At 41.0% G+C, this 17,500-nt stretch overlaps 4 protein-coding genes across 4 annotated transcripts in view; 2 read left to right on the top strand and 2 right to left on the bottom strand.

The window, feature by feature from the left end:
• Window positions 1-2,712, bottom strand: part of LOC134179112 (glutamine--fructose-6-phosphate aminotransferase [isomerizing] 1-like) — a 10,577-nt gene extending 7,865 nt beyond the window's left edge. Inside the window, exons 1-2 of the mRNA XM_062646005.1 lie at window positions 2,628-2,712; window positions 2,456-2,563 (exon numbers count right to left, since the gene is read on the bottom strand). Of these exons, the coding sequence (XP_062501989.1) occupies window positions 2,456-2,563; window positions 2,628-2,688 (169 nt within the window). The 5' untranslated portion in view covers window positions 2,689-2,712. The remainder of the gene's footprint in view (window positions 1-2,455; window positions 2,564-2,627) is intronic.
• On the top strand, window positions 2,697-8,440 carry LOC134179113 (serine/threonine-protein kinase Nek11-like). Its single transcript, XM_062646006.1, has 19 exons — window positions 2,697-2,930; window positions 2,992-3,076; window positions 5,093-5,173; window positions 5,237-5,355; window positions 5,414-5,443; window positions 5,507-5,541; window positions 5,602-5,728; window positions 5,849-5,906; window positions 5,973-6,064; window positions 6,125-6,280; window positions 6,346-6,402; window positions 6,550-6,606; window positions 6,669-6,732; window positions 6,786-7,038; window positions 7,500-7,543; window positions 7,614-7,649; window positions 7,710-7,767; window positions 7,823-7,913; window positions 7,972-8,440. The coding sequence occupies exons 1-19, from the start codon at window positions 2,761-2,763 to the stop codon at window positions 8,174-8,176; spliced, it is 1,818 nt and encodes a 605-aa protein (XP_062501990.1). The 5' UTR covers window positions 2,697-2,760; the 3' UTR covers window positions 8,177-8,440.
• Window positions 8,441-8,900: 460 nt separating this feature from the next.
• Window positions 8,901-15,997, bottom strand: LOC134177887 (mRNA cap guanine-N7 methyltransferase-like). The gene is made up of 11 exons (XM_062644660.1): window positions 15,464-15,997; window positions 15,240-15,411; window positions 14,738-14,796; window positions 14,566-14,615; window positions 14,144-14,390; window positions 12,639-12,739; window positions 12,386-12,573; window positions 10,797-10,973; window positions 10,258-10,411; window positions 10,169-10,202; window positions 8,901-9,535 (listed from the first exon to the last, which is right to left on the bottom strand). The coding sequence occupies exons 1-11, from the start codon at window positions 15,975-15,977 to the stop codon at window positions 9,219-9,221; spliced, it is 2,013 nt and encodes a 670-aa protein (XP_062500644.1). The 5' UTR covers window positions 15,978-15,997; the 3' UTR covers window positions 8,901-9,218.
• Window positions 15,998-16,021: 24 nt separating this feature from the next.
• Window positions 16,022-17,500, top strand: part of LOC134178025 (uncharacterized) — a 4,158-nt gene continuing 2,679 nt past the window's right edge. The window contains exons 1-2 of the mRNA XM_062644802.1: window positions 16,022-16,325; window positions 17,030-17,242. Of these exons, the coding sequence (XP_062500786.1) occupies window positions 16,024-16,325; window positions 17,030-17,242 (515 nt within the window). The 5' untranslated portion in view covers window positions 16,022-16,023. The remainder of the gene's footprint in view (window positions 16,326-17,029; window positions 17,243-17,500) is intronic.

Below are 17,500 nucleotides of genomic sequence, written 5' to 3'. Positions count from 1 at the left end.
CACACACACACACACACACACACACACACACACACACACACACACACACACACACACACACACACACACACACACACACACACACACACACACACACACACACACACACACACACACACACACACACACACACACACACACACACACACACACACACACACACACACACACACACACACACACACACACACACACACACACACACACACACACACACACACACACACACACACACACACACACACACACACACACACACACACACACACACACACACACACACACACACACACACACACACACACACACACACACACACACACACACACACACACACACACACACACACACACACACACACACACACACACACACACACACACACACACACACACACACACACACACACACACACACACACACACACACACACACACACACACACACACACACACACACACACACACACACACACACACACACACACACACACACACACACACACACACACACACACACACACACACACACACACACACACACACACACACACACACACACACACACACACACACACACACACACACACACACACACACACACACACACACACACACACACACACACACACACACACACACACACACACACACACACACACACACACACACACACACACACACACACACACACACACACACACACACACACACACACACACACACACACACACACACACACACACACACACACACACACACACACACACACACACACACACACACACACACACACACACACACACACACACACACACACACACACACACACACACACACACACACACACACACACACACACACACACACACACACACACACACACACACACACACACACACACACACACACACACACACACACACACACACACACACACACACACACACACACACACACACACACACACACACACACACACACACACACACACACACACACACACACACACACACACACACACACACACACACACACACACACACACACACACACACACACACACACACACACACACACACACACACACACACACACACACACACACACACACACACACACACACACACACACACACACACACACACACACACACACACACACACACACACACACACACACACACACACACACACACACACACACACACACACACACACACACACACACACACACACACACACACACACACACACACACACACACACACACACACACACACACACACACACACACACACACACACACACACACACACACACACACACACACACACACACACACACACACACACACACACACACACACACACACACACACACACACACACACACACACACACACACACACACACACACACACACACACACACACACACACACACACACACACACACACACACACACACACACACACACACACACACACACACACACACACACACACACACACACACACACACACACACGTGCCCACACACACGTGCACACACACACACACACACACACACACACACACACACACACACACACACACACACACACACACACACACACACACACACACGTGCCCACACACACGTGCACACACACACACACACACACACACACACACGTGCCCACACACACGTGCACACACACACACACACACACACACACACACACACACACACACACACACACACACACACACACACACACATTATAGAAGTGTGTTCAGTACGTATTTGGGTACATCTTACACCATTTGTCCCTTAATTAATTAACTGTATGAAGCATGTGCAGACATGTGATCAGCTATGAAACACCGACGGCATGTATCCTCGTAGACAATAATTATTGTAGACAATAATTATTGTAGACACCAACAGTCATAACACATAAATATCATGTGTCGTTTATTGATAATTAATAAAAGTGGAATAAAAAATTCCTTTTTGTATATCCTTTCTAAATTATATTTTATAGAAATTGTAGAAATGTGTAATTTGTATTTGGTAAACACGTCGTATTTAATAAAATGTGCAAAAATGTTCGTTAAAAATGAATTTTAAAGTTACATGTTCCACCTTAATTAAAAAAACCGCAAAATAATGCATGTCCCAACGTTTCATTACTATAGTAATCTAGATTGCACTCAGCATGCATATATGTACAACACTTTGTGTGAAAAAGTACAAGCCCATCCACAACTTCACTGCACTGCTTTTTCATCATCGCTCTTCGATCCTCTTGCAGTACAAATACTTGTATGACTCGTCATCGTATTGACCCTTGCCCTTGCAATCATATGGACACCACGCCCACGAACCCAACACAAAAGCCTTAAAATTTACTACAAACTATTGTAAGCTTTGCCTCAAACGTGCCTCATCACTAACCGCGGTGTACACCTACCTGCCGAATCGTATCCTCTATATTCGAGACGCTTGAGACCGTTGATGAGCGCTTGAAGCACGAAACGTCTCGATTTTGACACCTTGTAGTTCAGATAAGCAAATATGCCTGACAAACGCACACAAAATACACCCTGCCGTCATACAAAACGCACACGAGCGCTAACGCCTACCGCACATGTCGATCAGAGTGCGAGAATCGGAAGTGAAGTCATAGAAATCAACGAGAAACATAGCAACTTGCTACATCGTTTATCATTGTAATTATTGCCGGACGTAACCACTCGAACGTCGAATTTTATATATATGCCTCTTCCCAAGACGTTACCGGCCCCTTCTGGAGGTGATCCCGGCTCACAGCAGTCTAAACGTTCGGGAAGAATTCTCGGCGAGCGATACAAAGTCGAACGACGTCTAGGAAGCGGAAACTTTGCAGTTGCACACTTGGTGACAGACTTGAAGGCTGCAGGAGAGCTGTGAGTGAGAAGTCGACGCCTGTTGTGGTCGTCGTTTGTCTGATTGGGCGGTGGTTTGAAGGAGAGTGGTCAAGGAGTTGCCAGTGAGAGATATTGAACCGGGCGAGACGGTGGATGCTGCCAGAGAGGCGAAGTTGTTGTCGAAAGTGAGTGAGCGTTAGAGTTAGAGTAAGGGCAATGGTCGGTAGGCGTTTGAACTTAATGGATGCTGGGTGGTGGGTTTTCCGTTGGTTGATGGCGAGAAAACTGTTTGGATTGTTAGTGGGTGTGGCTATGAGCAAGTATGCACGTGCCGGTCTGTCTGTCTGTGTGTCTGTCTCTGTGTGCATTTGTGTGTGTGTGTGTGTGTGTGTGTGTGTGTGTGTGTGTGTGTGTGTGTGTCTGTCTGTCTGTCTGTCTGTCTGTCTGTCTGTCTGTCTGTCTGTCTGTCTATCTGTCTGTCTGTCAATACATAGGGTAATCCAGGGTCCGTGAGTAATTTGATACACACCGATATACTGCTATGTAGTAGGAGTCTTGTAGTCGCTTGATCTTACTACCGTATGGAGCAGTAGCCTTCTGCCAATCAGCATGTGGGTAACCATCTCTGAAATCTCAATCGTTCTTGAGATAATTTGGGACTTTCGTCAGCACTGCTAATCTTGTGGGTCGGGCAACTTCATCAACAGAGTTTGGTTCTGGCAACTACGACTTACAAATGGTTGTAACTATTGCTTGCTTGGGTACGTTCCTATACTGCATCTATTTTGATAGTGACAAATAAGGCATACCTATTGGATTTTTTGCTGTACCCTATGAAGTTGCTGTGTTTGGTGTAGGAAGCGTTTTTGTTGTTATAGCTTCGTCATCCCGGATGTCCATTCAAGTAGCAATCGACTTGCTATGGAACTCATAATCCTACATCAAGTAGTTTACTAATAGTAGAAGAGATTCAAACCCTAAACTGGAGGTAAGACGCTTCACGCTCGAACAGGGTTAGATATTCACAGAGTTGCCCCGGTCACAGCATTACCCCAGATGACCCTATGTTTGTGTGTGTCTGTCTGTCTGTCAAAGGTATTTTACTATTGATGAAGAAGTTTAACTCTATATGAAAGTGAAGTCTGTTTGTCTGTCTGTCAAAGAAAATATATATAACATCAAAGCTATTACAATCTAAATATATCTAAAACTACTGTCTTTTCAGATCAAAACGATCTACAACCACTAAGGCCGTTTTACAGCGCTAACTTACCTAGTGTGCAATTGACTTCTGTAAAAATGCCGAATGAGTCTCTCGAGCATGTTATCCTGTCTATCTTCCTTCTGATAACATTGGCAAGGCATTTCTACAACGTCACTGCCAGTTGTTGTCGCCAGTAGGTTTTGAAATCTATGCTGTTGATTTTTCCGTTGTCGTCTCGTGATTTTTGAGACATATGATGTAGAAACTGCTGTCTTTGTTTGCCCCAATGTCCAAAGTGTTCAAACACAGGGGACGAGCTGTCTGTCTGTGTGTCTGTCTCTCTGTCAATGGTAGTATATTTTCGACAATGATAACTATGAGAACAATTACTAGGAAGCTGAGAAGAGCTCACAGACTAAAATAAGTGTTTTCCTACATGAAAAAAACTAAAAGAGAGTTTGGTTTTTAAAGGACCCATGCTTTCATCAACGAACATCTGGTCCAGTTTGCTGAGGCATTGTTCTTTGCCTGACAGTGAGGAGACCTTCTTGATGGTGTTGTCTGTCTATCTGTCAGTTTGTCTAGCTGTTTCTTTGTCTGTCTCTGAAAACATCATGTATTTCTTAGATCAAACTAATAAACATTTATGCAGTAAGCTTAAAAAGGTACAACTAACAGTCAAACAAAATTAAGCTACACATACATAAGCAGGTCTGTCTGCGTGTCTGTCTATTTTGCTAAAAATCTTTTGTATAAAGTTAGCGATTGTCATTGGTAGAGTAAGCTTTCAAATATAACTGTCTGTCTTAACTCTGTCTGTCTGTCTGTCTGTTTTAGGTACATAATTCTGTAAGTAAAATGAAGTCTGACTGCTTGTAGTGCTTGACAACAGAAATAATATATTGTTGTATTTGTGCACTGACTATTGATCAGTTTGAATACTGTCAGTGTATTCCGTTCAAATTTGCTACCAACTGTCTACTGTACCATTCCATAGCTTGATCATCCAAACATTGTCAAGTTCCACGACAGCTTTGTAGAGGAGGACTGCTTTTGCCTTGTCACAGAGTACTGTGAGGTACAAACTGAGAAACTAAGAGCAAATTACATACAAATGACACTGCAGTGGTGATTTCTACAGGGTGGCGATTTGGATGACAAAATTAAGAAATGGAGACAGTCGGAGCGTCAGTTTGACGAGCAGCTTATTCTTGCATGGTTTGTTCAGTTAGTTATGGCTGTCCAGTACCTGCACGAAAGGTACAGAAGCAAAGTTGTATGTGCAATGTGTTGATACGTAACCACTTCTGTTCAATAGACGTGTACTGCATAGGGACTTGAAAGCGAGGTGCGTACCATATCATGTGCTCACGATCTGCTGTAAAATATATTAGATATTGATTTCTGACAGGAACATATTTCTAAAGAATAACATGATTAAATTAGGTATACCACAATAGAATCTGTTATGCAAGCAAATCCTTGTGATTATTGTCTGTTTGCTAGGTGATTTTGGAATTTCTCGGATTCTGATGGGGACTTCAGAGTATGCAAGCACATTTGCGGGAACGCCTTACTACATGAGCCCAGAAGTTTTGAAACGAGAAAATTACAACTCTAAGTCCGACATCTGGTAAACATTTAGTTATGGGTTTCGAGGCATTTTGCTGTTGTGTTCTCCTACTGTGTGCCTTTGCATTGCTTAGTAACATAATTGCCCAATGTGTCGACAAGAATCTGTTGTTTGTTTCAGGTCCCTTGGAGTGGTGTTGTATGAATTGTGCTGCCTGAAGCATGCCTTTCATGGAAAAGTGTGACTTCTTGCTGTTGCCATGTCAATGTAGCTGCATTTTCATGCCATGCTTTGCTTGCTCCAGAGTTTTATGGACGTCCTGACTGGTATTGTTCACGGTGACACTCCAACACTTCCTAGCAGATTTCATCCCAGTCTACAGTCACTTTTTTCACGGTTGGTACTGTTTGTATACATAAGACTACTTTACTGTATCGCGTAGTTCACTATTACCAGGATGTTGGAGAAGGATCCACAGAGGCGCCCAAGTGCAGTTGAGGTGTTGAAGGATCCTTACATCAGTGGACATCTTCAAGATCTCCTGTCAAAGATGACACACAAGGCTAAAAGTGGAAACGCAGAATCAGATGCACAAGAGATTCTACATGCCTTGTAAATACTCCAATGCACTACGTATAGATGGTTTGCCACACAGTGCATGATATATTGTTGTCTAGAGGCTCGAACAGAAGACGGAAGAAGGCACAATCTCCACCAGCAGAAAAGACACCGAGGTGATTGCTTATTCTAATTAACGTCAAACTCAATTAAAGTCACGTGACATGACATATGATTGATGACTGTTTTATATCAAATTTCTAATTACATAAATGGATATTTATGTAAACCTCGTGCAGTTTGTCTGAAATTTTGTCACACAGGCAACAGCTATTGGAACGGAAGCAACAGAAAGCCGACAAAGAAGCTGAAAGACTGAAGTAACATAATCTGATGTAACGAATAATCAATCAATCAATAGTTTATCGAGTTCTTTGACTAGGGAGTTAGCTCGTGAGAAGCTCGCTGAAAACAGACAGCGTTATTCTGCTAGTAAACAAGGACAGGTATATAGCACCTTTCTTGAATGAGTGTGAATGTGTTCTCAATTGCTCTATAGCACCAGTATGTCCCACCGTGGGTACAAGAACACCCTGATGTGTTCAGTGACTCCGCGTTCTCCATTACTTCTCTGTCCAACTCATCTCCTGTGTCTTCACTTTCTCCATCCTCTCCTCCGTGTGAAGTTGCACAATATGCAGTACCACAAGCCGATGACATTCATCAGAAATTGGAAGAGCAATCGTCAGCTGCAGAAAGAAGAGAGAGTTGGCGAGTTAGACATAAAGGCGGCCCAGTGTCTGCTTGGAATGGTGAGTTTACAGTTGCTGGATTTCACTGGCTCCTTAAGTTTGACTAGACTAACTAACACTATGCCATGATGCAGTAACACTTGACGCCAAGCAGATGTCTGTACACATATGGCAATTATTGGCATCCTCTCCTGCATGTTAGTATTGTGTTTAATACTTCCATTCAAATGCTCTTTCTTTGTTCTTGTTCTCATGCATGGATAAGTAACACCAAAGTTTTTAATGGAAGGTCAGAAACAGCCTAATCCCATTTGATGACGAGAAGATGAGTGCATTGGTGATGATGAATCTTTGCTGTGAAAATGCCCGACAACACATTAGTAGCAATTAACATTGTCATTTCCAGGTGGACTATTGATTTCAGCTCCACGATGAGCTTCAGTCTCCATATTTGTTACATAGAAAATTCAAATGATGTATTTGTGTGTATGCTTCACTATTAAACTATTTGTTGGGTGCAGAAATTCCTAACGATCCACAGGCAGCAGACACTTACTACACACAGGTTGACTGTTACCATTATGTGCGATCTCTCTGTTAGATCATAAGACGATGCATTTGCTTGTTACCTATAGGTTGATACCTTTGAGAGTTTTGAGAGTGACAGCGAGGTAAAGGCAACAAGAACGAGTCTTTTCTCGTTTGACCTTATCATCCTTGCCTTGATATAGAATGATTATGATGCTCTAATTGACTGCATGGAAGGAGCTCTTGACTTATCAGAAACAGGTGGCATATGACAAACACAGACATTCTATAAGTCATCTGAGCTATTTGTGTGTAGGGGACAGCTGCTCAATCACAGAAGAAGAAGAAGCCTTGTCTGCTGGCATCCCTGCTGCAAGCGCAGAGCATAAAAGAAAGAAATTGAAAGCGTATGTAGCGTTCCACTCAGGAGGTGACTTGTTTACAAACATTGGACCTGCTTTGTAGTGATGCCGAACGTGCTTTGGGTGTTGAGCAGTTCAAAAGAGTATATGACTTCCTCAAGATGGCAAGGAAAGGAGATCAATCCCGAGGCAAACCTCCAATAACAGATGAGAATATTGTACAAAATGAGCTTAGGAAATTATGCGATCAGCCAAGAAACTGCTTTCTAGTGGATCAACTGATATTCATGGAAGACATGCCACCATAGCAATCTTTGTTACTTTTATCAGATAAATACAGTATTTACAAATATTGTCTTGACAGTCTTATGAACTTAGTTGAAGAATCCATTGTTACAAGATGATCTATCTTAATTAAAAATGTACGTTGAAGTTGATCTAGTGTAAAGAAATCTTGAAACAGGAGTCATAAAGTAACTCTTAGCTTTCGTCTGTTTTGTAAAAGTGTTTGTCATATCATGCCCAAAATTGGATTGTGTAAAGTCATATGAGTACTGGTAGCCACTAATAACGTTTGGAATACTTTGTATTTTGTTATAACCAAGCCTATTTATATATACTAACAGAAACCAAATTACAAAATGTCTACCAACCAGGCATTGCAGTGCAACTCTGGTGCAATTCAAGTTTGACATCTCGTAATAGAAGGAATTTGAACAGCAAGAATGAATGCGTTCAGTGTATGCTATTACCTACCGTCTGCTTGCTATCAATCCTATGTGAACATTTGTTTGGAGTACTAGTTGATGTAATTCCTAATAACTTCAGTTTTGTTGTCTCTCAAACCCATTCCCTGTCCCAACACGAACCTGGAAATGTGTTCCTTGGGTCTTGATACCCCTACTAGATCTGCCACATTGTAGCTATTCAAGGGAGCCACCTGTGGTATGCTGGATGGATGAAGCAAATGATTTAATAGTGAATTTGCTGCTTCACTTCCAGTACCAGACCAACACACCTTCAGCTCCCTGCTTCAAACAGAGCTCATAGTATTCATTTGAAACTCTAACTTCTGCAACATCCCTAACTAATCGCTGCAGGAGTCTCTGCATCCCTACTGCTACAATCTCAATTAGTATACCTCCAAATGTTCTGGAATGAAGATTGTACATTATTCTCCAAACAGCTATGTGTTATGTCAGCTTTATGGAGAAGTCTGATCCATCATGAAAAATATATTTACAATAAACTCTGCAGCCTCTGCCCTATTTTTGTCTTTCATCAAAAAGTCAATTGTAAATAGCAGTCAAGCTTTACCTTGAATACAGATGGAAAAGATGAAGATATTCTTCAGTCTGGCTGAACATCGCCAGACAAACAAGGTCGCTTTGAATCATTGCCTTCATCACTGCTTCTATTACAATACTTATTATAATCTTCTCTGTCGTGCTCATTGTCGTGCTTGTTATGCTCGTCATCATGTTCGTTGTCGTGTTTGTCATCGTGTTCATTACAATGCTTGTCATCGTGTTTGTCGCCAAGCTTGTCACCATGCTTCTCTTCAGCCAACTTTTCATGACCGCCACCAGTACTACCTAAATATGTATCTGATTCATCTCGTCGACTTGAGTTATATGGTTTATGGAATGCAAACACCAGATATAAACCTGCACACAACACAACAAGTAGAGTAAACAAATTTATTAAAGAAACCAAGTACGTATGCATTTCTAATGACCAACAAAATTTTAAAGAAAAAGTGACATAACACATTCATACTTTACTTACTACTAGTCTACATTCAATGCACTGCGTGTAAATTTAAAATCGTTTGCACAATAATCAACACTACCAGTTAATTGTGTTGTTTCTCACATCACAATCACAAATACATTGTAACATATGCTACACACTGTTTGTGATTAGTTGTGAAAAGACAACAAAGTATTCTCTTTCACTTGACAGCATCAATTACAAAAAGATTTACAAATCAGTAAAGTGGAACCAGACATACAAACTTACACACAGAGACACAAAACCAACAAACGAACAAACAAACAAACAGATAAACAGACAAGCAAACAGATAAACAGACAAACAGAAGCAGAGACAAACAAGCAAATAAATAGACAGAAAGACACAGACAAACACATAGACAGACATAACGAATGATTCCCCACCGCAGTATCCTTCACAACTATAATCACTAATATGCACAATTAGACAGTCTGTCATAGTTCTCAATTAAGTTAAGAAAACACGTCTTTGAGACAAACTGGTTGACTGAAAACTGTTCATACCTATTGCCTCCCATTCCTCTTCACTAATTGTACCCTGTGCATTCAAGCAGACCTCAAATAATATCATCACCTCGTTCTGGTACACTCACACTCAAGAGATCCCTCTTTCCCCGTGATTCGAAATCAAGAGCTTGCATGTCAACCAAAAGTCTTGCATTAGTGTCATCTTCAAAGTTGTCGTAAAAGAACTCGTGGAAAGGTCGTTGAAGAACACAGCGCATTCCATATTCGTTCTCCAGCATTCTAAAACCAAAACTCATTGTTGTTGTAAAGACCGTATATTTTAATGTAACATGCAAAAAGCAATACTCCATATATCTTCATCTAAATCAAAGAGTAACTTCTATGCATGTAATAGTTGAATTTTCACAAAAGCGTACCGTACCTGTTATTGTTAATTAATGCCATTGCAACAGATAAACAGATAGACAAACAGACAAACGGACAGACAAAGACAAACAGACAGACAGACAGACAGACAGACAGACAGACAGACAGACAGACACAAAGACAAGATAAAATCACTAGTTCGTAGGTTTGTTCGTATGTACTCAGATTGACAGACCGACTGACAGACAGAGAAAAACAGAGACAGCTTCATTTATAGAAGAATTATTTAATGTCTAACTTTTGAAGAAGAGGAAAGTAAACCAAGTACTCGGGAACATCAACAACTCCCTCCAGATGAAAATGGTACTTTGCTCCAAACAATGGAAAGCGTCCTTTGTCATCTGGTTTTGTCTCAAAAGACACCTTGTACACTTTGTTTCCGAATGAAAAATCATCAGATCTCTTGACTCTGTATCTAAACAACAAGAGTAAATGTGTTCTTTGTATAGCCATCTCCTTGTCCCACAGTTTGTCTGTTTGCCTGGTCTGTCTGCCTGCCTGTCTGTCTGTCTGTCTGTCTGTCTGTCTGTCTGTCTCACAGTCTGTCAATTTGTCTGTCTGTCTGTCTGTCTGTCTGTCTGTCTGTCTGTCTGTCTGTCTGTCTGTCAATTTGTCTGCCTGTCTGTCTGCCTGTCAATTTGTCTGTCCGTCTTTCTGTCTGTCAATTTGTCTGTCTGTTGTCTGCCTGTCTGTCTGTCTGTCTGTCAATCACATATATTTGAACTTTTATCTATGATACATTTCACAATGCAGGGTACTATGTACTGTCCAACTACTAGTAGTGTTCATCAACTAAAAACTAAGCTAAAATTGAAACTCGTGCAAAGCAAAGTAAGAACTACATTTAAAAGCTACAGTGTACAAGCAAAATCTCCAGTATCAGCTAGTGGCTGAAGTACTGGGTGGCAAAGAGGTCACATCTGCTCCCTTCAGACAGCGAAGATCGCTTTTTAGAGTTGACTCTAGCATTACACTTATGGAGCTGCACAGAAAAGCGTTTGGACCAGAAATCGATAAACTCCACAACGTTCGGTCATCCCACTTTGTCCGATGACTTCTTTGATAATTTGCACAGGAGTTTCTACCTATCGATCCCCCAAGCTCCAAAATGGTCTATTACCAGTGGGGTTATAGTCGCAATTATGCCACCTGGTAACTGCTGTTTGCTGTATTTCTCTTTCTTCCTGTCTGCTCTCCTCTCTGCAGCAGCACCACTAACACCAGCAGATGATGGGAAGATGTCACTACTCCATGGGTGGGCAAGGAAGATATCTAGGTCAACATTATTTCCAATGTCTGAGTAAAAAATACGATGTCCAGTCTGTTGTCTGTAGTTGTATGATGACTCCTCGGCTCCCGGCGGTAGTGGACATTCAACCACTAGTCTTACAGGTCAGCAAATGGTATCCACTGTCATCTATAAGAGCTCCACAATTGCAGGTCGTTGTCCAGCTGGAAAAGGCTATGGGCAAACCCAAACGAAGGAAGGATGCCAAGCAAAAAAATCGCAAGAATTGAGTGCAAACACTTCCGATGTAGGGAAGCGTTAAGCCAAGCTTGAAGCCCCAGCGCCCTTACCTGTTGTTGAGTGTAGTCTGTCTGTCTGTCTTCTGTCTGTCTGTCTGTCTTCTGTCTGTCTGTCTGTCTTCTGTCTGTCTGTCTGTCTGTCAATTTGTCTGTCCGTCTGTCTGTCCGTCTATCTAGCCTCGGCCTCCCAGACCCGCGTAGCGCCGATTCAAAATTGACGCTACACGGGTCTGGTAGGCCTATCTGAATGTATTAATGGATCACATCAGTTATACAGCACAAATCCACGATGCAACTCACACTAATTCATACGCATTTGGCATTGTTCCAATGAAGTACCCACCCGGACGAAGATATTCACAAGCATTACGAATCATCATATGAGCCTGTGATTCACTCTCAAAGCAATAATGAAATGAAAACTGACAGCTTGTCAAGTCAATTGCACCAACTTTTACATTAGCAGTGTACCTACGACTTAACTCCTCCTAAAACATTGACAACCATTCAATAGATGTTATTAGCTAAACAAACAGTAAAACCATGCACTTACTCTGGTACAGTCAGCTGAAATAAACTCTGCTCTCTGAATTACTTTTCTACTGCGATTCTTCCACCGATCTTCAGCTTGTTCAACTGACTTTGTCGCAATGTCTGGAAAAGTTGTAAAACAATATTTGAAGGTGCTATGACAACAAATACCAAATAGAAACGACAAAAACCAGTGACAGTAAATCACAAAAATGTAATGCTCAGATAATCTAAATACAACAATCATCAACCTCTTCCCATGGTCCTGACATTCCTATGTCCAGATGCATAGTACTTACTGTAGCATTCCAAAAAGGAGCCCCATATTCTTATTTGTTTTTAGAAAAAATCTAACCTTCACGTATGTCCAAATCACCACCCAGGGGCCATCATTTGGGCAGAGGCAATTATTGCATACATGCCTTCATCAAGAGCTTGACTGACAAATTAATTAGGTGCAACAAAGATGCAGCAATGAAGACTGACAATGCATGTAGACAACACTCAGATCAAAGCATACACCTATGCTTGCTGTTCACACTCTCAAGGCTAGTTAATAATAAATTAAGAATTAATTTCTAAACTTGATGTGGTCTACTACACATGACTTTTCAAGTTACATACATAGGCAGCAAGGGCATAGTGTGACTTCTAGAAATGGGGTTATACGTCACCTAGGTTTGATCAGTCTATTAATATCAAACGCCTTTGTCTACTAGATCCAAGTTCATATTACATAGACATGTGAATCACGCATGAAGTTTTGGTCTCCCAATATTTCATTAAATCCCATTTCCAAGCATTACATATTTAAAGTCCACAAAATTTAAGACCACACCTACAAATGCTGAGGGACTATAGCCCGGTCTAGCCCATGCCACACTATGCCCCCGTTACCTAGTAGGATGATGGCCTTAAGAAGGCATTTGTTCGGATAGACACTTATTGAAAATTTATGTGATTAATGATTTCAATAAGCACATTTTTCACCTTTTACCCATCTCAAGGCTGTTAGTCTAATGGGCTATTTCAGACATTTAAGATTCTGTACTTGTGCAAAAATCTGTCAATCTACAATCAAAGCCGATGATAACTTAACAAAATAATGTACCTGACAAACATTTCATCAAGAATATAGTTTTATTTTTGTTGGTTCTGGAATGGTAAACCACTCAATAAAACTAATTTTTTGAGAGAAATAATCCCATTTTGCTCTGCTACTATACGGTTTACAGTGTCTACTTGATTCCCAAAAACATGACAACTCAGATAATGTACATACATGATGTAAGCATAAATTGCTGTTGAGATTGCCGTTGTTGAGACAAAATCTCACCGATTATGTACTAGCATGCAGTACGATTTTTCAGCTTTGATCAAATCAGCACTTAACTAGCAGCCACATGTCAGTATAAAAATATATTATTAATTAAAATAGTTATAATTAATTAATAAAAATATACAATTTAAAAAAATAATAAATAAGTATACGCCAACAGATACAAAGTGTGAAAATTACTTGCATACCTGCCATAATAAGATAGCCAACCTGCCCTATCTTCCATTTCAAAAGATCTCCTCCCTTCCCACAACAAAGATCCAATACTGTTGGGTGTTTACTCTTCAACTTGTTCAGGTACTCTTTTATCAAGACGCTCTTGATCCAATTGTTGAAGTTGCGTAAATAAAATATGACACTCTTCTTGCGATAATCTATTCCTTTTTCTGGTAGGCAATTATAAAATTTTGCAACGCTTTCACTATTTTTGACTTCCTGCAGAAATAGATCAAATAAAAAGTACTTACACAAGTACACGTACATCACGTGTGCGCGTGTGCACACACACACACACACACACACACACACACACACACACACACACACACACACACACACAAACACACACAAACAAACAGACAAACACACACAAACACAAGCACTTACACACCTCAGGCTGTACTTGATAGCCAGCAGAACTACCAGAAGACAATCTTTCATCTAGATAAAGACATGTGTACAATTAGCATCAGAAGCATAATTTCAATGTCACACAAGAAGGGCAACATTACAACCAAAGCACATTGTATTGCAATCAGCAACAGTAACTGCACACTTCTTACCATTTTCTAATTGACCATCATGATGCTCTATGGGTGCATGGCAACCCTCTCTTCCATCCCTACATCAGACATCAAAGATACACTAAAGATGCGGCTCTGTTTCCACGACAAATGAAATACACAAACGCGATTAAATTTTGTAATTCTCGAAACATTGCTAATTGAATAAAAATTGGTACTATCAATAGCTACAATTAATTGTTTGCATACTTTTCCAGCAACCTCATATGCTACTATAATTAGTCAACTCATTCAATAAAAATGTGCCAACAAAGATCAATAGTAAAGTTTCAGAGTTCGTGAAACATTGACTGACTGACTGACTGCCTCACAGCCCCGCCTCTACCCACCTTTCCTCATTTATGTCAGCCTAATGTCTGGTATGTATACCAAAAGTCAATAATGTTGATTTCACAGTTGATACTACTGGCAAGTTAGTGCACATTGTGCTGTTGTGACAACAACGAAACAGAGTAATTCGTGTTCACTCTTGGTGACTTACAAGATTTGAACAGCACTGCTGTCCTGCAGGCTCTCACTAGAAGTCGATGCTGATTGTACGTCCATTTGCATTGAAGCATCGCTACCTACATTTCTCAATTGCTCGTCATTCTCAGTAGGCAAACGGTCTTGGTGTGTGTCGTCTCGTCTCTCAGATGGCCTTTTTATTTTCTCTAAAAATGCAATTTGGTACTCAGGTAACAGCAGAAGCTCATAAACCCCTACCCATTAGATCAACTAAGTGGTTGAAGAAGTTTCCATGAACGTTGGGATCAAACTGTTCAATTTTCGGTCCTAATCCACTCAAACGTTCAGTAGATAAACCAGGCTGTAATATCACCCTGATTATTTTACTACTCCAGTTTGTCCGAGCCCGGTCTGTTGCTCTCTGACAGCTTTCACTGTCTAGGTACTTCTTAGTAACAATAACTAGAACAAGATCACTCTGACTCAAAGAATAATTCAGTTTTAGGTCGTCTGGTTTGTGACAAAATTGCTGAGTTTCCCAGTCTCTGTAAGGAATACAAAGCTTCATTTTCCGCACTGTCTCGAACTCGTGTTTCATCTTTTCTATCCAATCCACGTCTCCGCTGCTATGAATCACAAAGGCGTCGTATTTCTTCTGGCACAATTCGTCGCTCTGCTTTTCCTTTGTTAACGTGGACTCGTGTTCAACACTATCTCTTAACACATCGGGTTTGTCGACTGGAACTGGCTCCTTAGCTATAGGCGAAAGCATCAAGCATCTGTGGTCTGGCGTCCTAGCGCACGCTAGAGCAACGACAATGGCTGCAAAATTGTTGATTCGGAGATACTCTGCTTTTTCAGCGGCCAGTCGAGCTCGAGCGGCAACGTTTCCAATTGATAAATGGTGCAAAGATGGATATTCACATCATGAGACATCAACGTCGGAAATGCGTGGAATTCGTGTTTTTTCCAAAGATAGTTCTTTGCCGGATTCAAGTAAGAAGCTTTCGAACAAAGAAAAAATGAAAATTCTCGTGCGTGACTACGGAGCGACCGCCGTCATCTTTCACGTGTCCATATCTCTGACGTCACTCGGTCTGTGCTACCTCCTGGTTTCTTAGTAAGAGTGCTTTCAACCATTATCATAGCATTTGTATGCAACGTTCGTAAACAGTCTGTTTAGTTTGTTTTAGGAATATGAATGACAGACAAACAAACAGACAGACACAAACACACACACACACACACACACACACACACACACACACACACACACACACACACACACACACACACACACACACACACACACACACACACACACACACACACACACACACACACACACACACACACACAAACGGACAGACAGACAGACAGACACAAAATAATAACGTCAGTAGTTTAGTTAAATGTATTTAAATATTGCAAGTTTTGTTATTATCACTTAGCCAATTAAACCATCAGTTCTAAAAGTCACGAGGTGGTTGACATTATATTACCTGATTGAGATTGTTTTTTTAGTTAAAATGTATTTATCCAGGTATGCATATTTTGGATGCCGTCGAAGGATAGAATAGAGTGGTGTTGGCGGAAAGGGGTCTGGCTATGCGAGACTGTGTGTGTGTGTGTGTGTGTGTGTGTGTGTGTGTGTGTGTGTGTGTGTGTGTGTGTGTGTGTGTGTGTGTGTAACCGGTTCACATCGATGTAATTAAGAATTTCATAAGCAAATTATAAATTATAATTATAAGCAATTTTTGTTTAACCAGTACATAAGTAATGTATTGGCCACCATCTTAACTTAATTGTTACTTTTATTTCTAGTGGTGTTGACATGCAGGCAGCTATTGCCTATCTGGGCTTCAAGCAGTCTTCAAAGATTGTTTCCGGAACTGGCACATTTGTGGTAGCATATGGAGTACACAAAGTATTCGCTCCTGTTCGAATCGCTATCACTGCTGCATCGACTCCACTCATTGTTCGGTACATGAGAAACCTCGGCTGGTTAAAGAAACCGTCACCTGAAGGAGGCAGCACGTAAAGATTAGAGACACAGAAATAGTGATATGATAGACAGTCTTACCATTACACGAGGCTTGTTGTAGGAATATCCAAGTTTGGTGATTCAGTTGGTTGCGTGTGTGCACATGTGGTGTACAGAATGAAATTATGATTAGATTTCTGAAGTTTCACCTACACATGTCAATGTAGCGACGTGTACTGTACTGTACTGTACTGTAGTTCTGTGAGAGACAAGAGTAAAAGTAAAATACTGTGAAACAAAATTTTGAACGT

The sequence above is a fragment of the Corticium candelabrum genome, chromosome 4, assembly GCF_963422355.1.
Source record: "Corticium candelabrum chromosome 4, ooCorCand1.1, whole genome shotgun sequence".
NCBI classification, from domain to species: Eukaryota; Metazoa; Porifera; class Homoscleromorpha; order Homosclerophorida; family Plakinidae; genus Corticium; species Corticium candelabrum.
The sequence above is the reverse complement of the archived record's forward strand: the minus strand, read 5'-3'. Positions and strand labels throughout refer to the sequence as shown.